The sequence below is a fragment of the Sprattus sprattus genome (genome assembly GCF_963457725.1).
Source record: "Sprattus sprattus genome assembly, chromosome: 8".
Lineage (NCBI taxonomy): Eukaryota > Metazoa > Chordata > Actinopteri > Clupeiformes > Clupeidae > Sprattus > Sprattus sprattus.
The window spans coordinates 15,128,817-15,136,612 of NC_137927.1; the positions used below are offsets into that span (position 1 = coordinate 15,128,817).

The 7,796-nt window shown below is 39.9% G+C and overlaps 1 protein-coding gene across 1 annotated transcript; it reads right to left on the bottom strand.

Moving 5' to 3' along the window:
* Positions 1-2,130: 2,130 nt before the first annotated feature.
* cdhr5a (cadherin-related family member 5a) lies at positions 2,131-7,492 on the bottom strand (the record flags this gene model as incomplete). Its single annotated transcript, XM_080843504.1, has 14 exons — positions 2,131-3,605; positions 3,829-3,980; positions 4,144-4,210; positions 4,332-4,445; positions 4,601-4,807; positions 4,994-5,091; positions 5,178-5,268; positions 5,372-5,557; positions 5,635-5,739; positions 5,827-5,913; positions 6,053-6,142; positions 6,238-6,300; positions 6,685-6,860; positions 7,258-7,492. The coding sequence occupies 14 exons, from the start codon at positions 7,490-7,492 to the stop codon at positions 3,024-3,026; spliced, it is 2,253 nt and encodes a 750-aa protein (XP_080699630.1). The 3' UTR covers positions 2,131-3,023.
* Positions 7,493-7,796: the final 304 nt, after the last annotated feature.

Sequence of the window (7,796 nt, forward strand, 5' to 3'; positions counted from 1 at the left end):
CCTTGAGGCTTTGGGAGCATTAAATAGGTGTCTGGCATAATCCTCAAAATATCTCATTGAGCAGCTGGTTTTGTTCTCCCCTGAAGTCATACTTGAATTCAGGACCGGCCCTGAAAGTGTTTGAGCCTTAGGCAAGATTTTTAATCCCCCCCAAAAAAAGACTCATCATGACATTATGTCACTGACATACAGGCTAGGCCTAATGGAATGGTTGCTGTTGATAAATCCACCCACAATTAGCTGAGACCAATTGACCAACCCCCACTCAGAAAATCATAGATTTGATTGGTTCGACATCCTGACACTCCCAAGACTAATATTAGCTGTCGCTCTGGAGCTAAGTATACGGGCGGTAATAGCCTATAGTCCTTGTGAGAAGGTGCACTTCTGGAAAAAAAATTAACCATCTCTGCCTGTCCACCTATAATAGTAATAATAATAATAATAATAATAATAATAATAATAATAATAATAATAATAATAATAACAATAACAATAATAATAATACATCACATTTATATGAGGCTTTTCACAGTTCTCAAAGAAGCTTAAAATGTCACCTATGCCTGCTTTCATGGTACATACAGGTACGTTTCCATACAGTTTCAGTGTTTCTCTTACATTAAACTGTGCAAAATGCAATGCATAGTGAACACAGCTGGTAAGATAATTGGTCCCCCACTCCTTTCCTTGCAAGACACATAAACCACCCGACTCACCCGGAAAGCTACCTTGATTGCAAGTGACACCAGCCACCCCACACACAGTCTGTTCAGCCTCCTCTGGAAGAAGGTATAGGAGACTCCTTTGCCGCACCACCAGACTCAGAAATAGATTCATACACCAAGCTATCAAGAAGCTAAATTCCCTCCCCTCATATCCCCTCATATCATCCAGTCTAACGGGAATCTGAAATCTTTTTTTGCACTACCATAACCTCACTTTACAGAAACGTTTGCTGCTGTACGTGTATAATTACGTTTTACTCGTATTTGTCTTGACTTATCTGTTGTGCCTGTGCACTTTATATGTTTCACCGTGGGAGAGTGGGAAACGATTCCTTTGTATGTCTTGACATGTAAAGTAATTGACAATAAAGCGACTTTGACTTTGACTTTGACTTTCAATGGTGAATAGTTTATGTTAGAAACAATGTTTGTTAAGATTATGCATTGACAATGATTGTTGGCTTATTATAATAGATAAAGTCACCATTTCAACCAGTAGCTCAACAGATGTAATTCATGAATGTCTGTGAAGTGGCATATGTGAAAAAATAAAGACTGTAAGGTACTACTAGTCACAAAGTCTAAAGCCCTTTGAATAATAATAAATAGATGATCTGAGTGGTGGCAGTCGACCTCAGAAGGATACAGCAAGAACGTATGCTTACAGATTTGAAAAGGTTAGCAATTACTCTGCCAAAGAGTTCCGCTCATTTTTAATACTAAGAATCATAGCCCAGAGGTTTTTTATCAGCCACAAATTGGTTCATGCATTGAGTCTTGACATTTCAAGCAGTGATGATTTATAACCCACTCAAAGCAGCATTATGGTGTTTTGGTGTAAAACCAGAGCACTAACCACCTACAAAGCATGCAAAAACCGTACAAAACGTTTTCTTATATTTTCACCAGACGTTCCATCCCGGACCACAGAACTGCATAGTGCACAGCCTGGACAGCCTGTACGGAATGACAGATATGTTTATGACATGTCCACGTGACCGTGTACCATCAACATGAATTTGAAGATAAAACCCAAATGTAGTTATAAAAACATACCTCATAAAGTGGAAAAATGTTGCATAGTGCTGCTTTAAGCTGAATAATTGATATCCACTTTAGGAGGGCATTCTCACTGTGCAGAAATACCCAAATGTCAAGAAGCAAGATTTGGTCTGTCTTGGTATAAATGTTGCCTCTTTAATGTACAAATGCTGCTAACCACCACATCTCATATCAGAGGGGTCTCATTCTCATATGTAAATATACAATAGTCTTCCTTAAAATTCAAATAAGCTTAAACTGTTTTGGTCAATGGCAGTAAGCCATGTGCAATATTCCAAAGTGTGACTCAGGCACGCAGTTTCATTTTAATGAGAAGTTATTGTGAATCAAAATATTTTCGTGATTTCAAAATAATTTATTATGTTATTCTTTCTTTAACATTCCTTAACAATTAAATAATAAACACAAAGTGCACACAATCAATGCTTAATACCTGCTTAGTAAGGTTGGCAAGTTGAAGTATCAAAATATGTCCATAAAACTAACATGACTTGGTAGGTGTGTTAGTGTAGTACGTGTCAAATACATTCCAAAATGGTGATTAAATTAACAATACTTTGAAACATAAGAAAAAGGCCCTCCCAGTTCATGTGTTTGGCGTGGAATTCATACAGTATAAATATATCGATATAAATCAACAGCTAACATATGACCTGAACACCAAACCACTAGTCAATAATAGAAAACAAGTCAAAACACATTATTAAACGCAAAGTAATATGGACTGAAAAGGTCACTCTACCTAAATCTAAAACATTTTGACATATTTGTTCTTCAAAAAGTGCACAAAATACATTGCCAATTAAGCTTAATGAGTGCCTTATAAATTACAAAGAAACTGTTTAAGTTAACTTATTTGCCTTTCAAATAATCCCCTATGTTTTTTTTCTTCTGTTTTGGTCTTTTTTATGCCTTACATGTTTTGAGCCTCTCTTTGTTTTACCAAACCTGACTGAAAATGTCCTTAATATCAGTCTTTCTTTGCTCTTGATTAGTCAAACAGACCCAATTAAGCTAACCAGAAGCCTTTGACCAATTATGTGATGCATTCAACCAGATGTGGTAGAGCAGGAAGAGACTTGCAACATGATGTGCAGAGAGGTCCCTAAGAGCTGGAGTAAGAAACGTTGCCAACATACTATGAGAGGAGAGCATCCGTCTCTTTATCCCAATCTTTATCTCTGTTTCCCAATGCAACATATCTCAACCGAAGTGTCTGTAAATTAGCATTCACTACAGGTCTGGTTTGTCTTCAGTCACATCCTCTTTGTTGTCAGAAACAGAGGCCCCTTGGCCAAGATCTTGTGTAATCATAGCGGTGAGGTCTCCCAGCTCCATTTCGCTCTCCAGAGGTGCAGAGGTAGTCGAAATCGTATCCAGGTCCTCCACATCCTCTGCAGGCTTGAGGCCTATGTTTTCCGGGATGATCTCCACCTGGATCTCAGAGGTGTCAGCGGTCTCTTTGAACCATACACTCTTGAGCCGCTCATCTCTCTTCTTCTCTTTGGTAAGGATGGATCTCACCTGCCCCGGTACCGGCCGGGCTTTGGCCTGGGCGGCAGGACTGCTGTTGGGGACGTGGTTGGCCTGGACATGATGGCCACAGGAGGTGCATGGTTTTTGCCGCTCTCGGATCATCGCCCTGGCCCTGGCAGTCCTTATCGAGTCCGGTCTGCGGTCTGGACCCAGGTTTCGCCTAGGGGGCAGCCCTCTGTTAGGGTCACCCCCTTCATTCAAAAAGCCGTCATTGGTGAACTGCATGCTGTCTCTTGGCCGTCTCCTGGCCTGGGTGAGCTTCAGGCACGGACCTAAGCACTGAACACATGGAACAGAACACATTTTGTTTGCATCACTGAGCACACAGTGTTAGTCTTAAGCCATTCAGCAGCCTGGGTAATCATATTCCCATTCTCAGCGATTTCACATTTTTATCTCGAATCATCCCATACTTCAATGGCTGTCTAAAGGATTCTGCCAGTTTAAAGTGGGTGATTATTCTAGAACTTCACTCACAGAGTTGTGATGGGAAGGTGCTGACCTCTGATAACTTAAGCGCACTGCCTTTCCTCAGGCGCGAAATGAGGAATCCGATGACGATAAGGCACATCACCAAAAGGGCGGCCATGACGAAGCCCAACAAAGCCATGTCTCCCGCCCTGTAGCCTTCAGAAGATGACTGGACACCTGGCACTTTAGCAAAAAACACACAGGCCAAGCATGTCAGCACCATATAAATGAGAGTTTGTTTCTCCGAGTGTTCCTGTCATCTAAGTATGTTCTGATTGGGAGATTTAACTCTTAAGTTGAACTTTTAGAGGACTTTCGTTTTGAAGTGTTGGAAGATAAATCTCACCTGGTATGACTTGTACAGATAGAGCAGCAGTGCCTGACTCTCCAGTAGAAATGCACACAGCACGGATCTGTGAAACACCAAACAGATGGACAGACAAATAAATCAGGTTAGGTGAATTTCTAAACACGTTCCGTGGATTTTGATTGTGTCTCTTATGTGTAAGGTTTTCTGTCAGACTCTTCACTTGCCTGCAGAGCAAAAGAGTCTGTTTTCACAGCTTTCTTCAAGAGAACAAAACCGTCAGTGGTCACATTGACATAGCTGCTGTACTGGACCTCATACCGAATGTCAGGATTCACACCCTCAAACACAGAGAATAAACAAAATAAATCAACAAATTGCATTTAGCATTCTACCGGTTCCTGTACATCTCTGTGTAACAATTTGTGTGTTACAAACATCCTCAGTGCATAAAATGGCCACAATTTAAACAAGTAGAGGAACTATTTAGGCTCACAGTTGCAAAATCCTCATCGCGTGCTCTAACCCTAAAGGGTCTGTTGGATGTCTTGTCCCTCATCACCATGTTGTCTGGGCCTGAGGTGGTGTAGACATAGGCCTCATAGCGCTCCTTCTCAAACCTTGGAGGATTTCTGCTCTTCTTCATAATCTCTATGGTGACGGAGGTTATGGAAAATTGATCTCTGTTGGTCACCTGTGAGGCCTGTGCATTGACGACATGAAACACCACAGTGTTTAAAATCATCACAGTTTATCACCGCTCTCTCAGTATCTCTGTACAGTGTTTTCCTCATTTGATTTTTTTTTTGTGTGTGTCCTGAAGTAATGAATCTGTTGTAAAGCCTCTTATTATGCAAAAATGATTTGACAGCTGAAAAAGACAATTTACCATAACTGTCAAGATAATGGGGCCAGCGATGTCTGCAGCCTTCAGCATTGTTATGTTTCCAGTGTTCTCGTCCATTTGAAATACGCTGTCCTCATTTCCTGCAGGAAAAAAGTAAGACATTTATCAGTGCAGCAGTTATCAAATGGATGGGTTTTATGGCAGATTTAACTATTTAATTTGTTACCTTTAAGGATTTTGTAACTGATCTGCTCGTTTCTGTTTTTATCCCCATCTTTTGCATATATTGGTCCTGGTTGAAACTGTAACGGACCATCCTTAGAAAAAAAGGAACCCATCACACCTCTTAAACACACTGCTATCTCAGTGTGTCATAATGAAATTGGATTTAAGGCTTAAACGTGTAAGCTGAATACTTACTTGTTTTTCAGTTAAGTTGACTCTGCCCTTGTATCCTGAGCTGTAACAGATTTTTGCAATGCCGACTGTTGCCTTTGTGCATGGCTGGAACCATGGTGGACGGTTATCAATGTCGCGCACATTGACTGTGATGGTGGTTGTGGCCGTAAAAGAGGGTACATCGGGTTCTGTCGGAATGGGTGTGTCCTATTATAATGAGAAACTATTTAATTGACAGTTAATGTAAGTTTTCATACTTCATGTTAGGGTTTTGATGTACTTACCTGGACATATAAGATCAGAGTCATCTTTTGTATGACGTCATATTCCACTATCTTTTGCACCAAGAGTTTGGGATAGTTCTCTGTTTGTAGCCTGAAATACTTGCTCTGTAAAATAAATTCATTACCTTATTAATCTGTGGTATGAGTAAAACTAATATACTGTGACTAAAACCACACAATAGTTATGTTTACCGTGGATGGATCCAAAGTGTAGTAGAGTAGATCTGAATCAAGATCTGAGGCTTCTATAAGTCCAATACTGGAATTTATTGGCATCAACTAGGAGAGAGTTAACAGATTTGCATATTTGAGGTGACATTGTAGTAAATATCTCTGCAATATTTCTCCATAAAAGAGGCTGCATATTTTGACCAGAGCATCACTGTGATTTGAAAAATGAGAGAGCCCACATACCCACCTCATCAATTTCTAAAACATATTCATCCTTGGCAAAGGTTGGAGGATTATCATTGATGTTTTCTATTTGTACTATAAGAGGTAGGGTTACCTGTTGAGGAGAGAAAAAAGGCCTTAATAATACTGGTTATTACCATGTTGTCCTGTGTCTGTTATCATGAACATGAGGGAATTAACTGGACTTACTGCTTTGAAGCCAGTTTTGTTGCATTTTATCCTGACTGTAAGTGCATCTTCACTAAGCAAAGCCTGAAACAGTTGTGACACAGTTATAGAAACATTACCTCACATAAAAACTTAACATAAACAACTAAATCATACATTCGTTTAATAACAATACACACAGAAATACCACTCACAAAGTCCACTGTTATCACAATATAATAAAGAAGAGAACCTTGTATGTAAACTATATAACTGCATTTCACTCACATAGGCCTATACCACTCTTACACGATGAAACACTGGAAAAATGCATAGCCAATTAAGTTACACAAAAAACAAATTAGGTATAACCTCTAGTTAACGTATACAGGTTACCCATATCCCATGGTTTGCACTTGTAAGTTTGTATTACAACAACAACATAAACAGAAACAATGACAAAAGTTGTTAAAAGTAAATCAGTTCTACCTCAAAATCTAATCCTTTCTTGGCCATCAGGTCCATCCCTATCAGCTCGAAAGCCTCTGCTGGATTCTCCATTAGCGTAAGCGTGATGTCGCTCTCTGTGGTGTTTACCGTGGCGATGAAAGTGTCAACTGTGCTATTCTCCCTGACGCTTACAGGCTCTGGGGGGACTGTGCACACTTCAGAAATAAAGAACACAGCAAAGTGTAAGTATGTTTTGAAAATAATCAGCCATCTTTATTTTATCAGCCCTGATAAAGTTTAAAATGAATAGGCCTCAGAGCTTTTCTGGAGTAAGAAATGCATATAACCACACAGCTAAAAAGTTTCAGGTATTTATGAAGTCTGTCCAAGTGTTTTCTGGAAGTTTAAAATTCCACTGTGACATAACCTCTAGATAAGTATTACACGTGAAGCTCGCCATCAATACACAGCCTCTCAGTATTATTAAACATACAATATCATTCATGTGTGTGACCAGATAACACTACATGAACAATGGGGAAAAAGGCAGATCACCAAATCACAAAATAACAACATGTCATCAATAACAAGTGTTGCCAAAACCGTACTTACGTTTTTGCGACTGAGTAAGTTTGTGAAGGCAGATTGTCAGGAGGCAGCAGAGGATGCCATTTAGTGATTTGCTGTAATATTTATGCTGTTCCATGTCCCCAATAATCTGATCCACACAAATGAAGTATGGAGGACTGGGAGACCGTGGTACCAGCTGGTACTTCTCCACATAAAGCACTGACTGTGTTCCCTCATGAGTGGGAGTTGATTCCAGTCGCAATGTTTGTGACTTCATCTTACGGTCATATATTGCCTAAAGAGCTTGCCAGCAGGGGACGGCTCAGCTCCCTCCTACTAAAATACTTGCATCTGTTTTTGAGGGGTCATTCTGTATTAGTGCCCATGTTCCACTTACAAAGGAACTTTGGGAGGAATGTACCGACTTAGGCAGCAGTATTTCAAGGATTTTGTGGTTTTTGCTATGTACATTTTTACCCTGAAAGGTCACAACTGCAGACCTGTTTTGATATCCATTGTTTCTGCAGCCCCACACACGGGTTCCCTGTTTTATTATAGTGCTATCTTTACTTCTCTCAAAC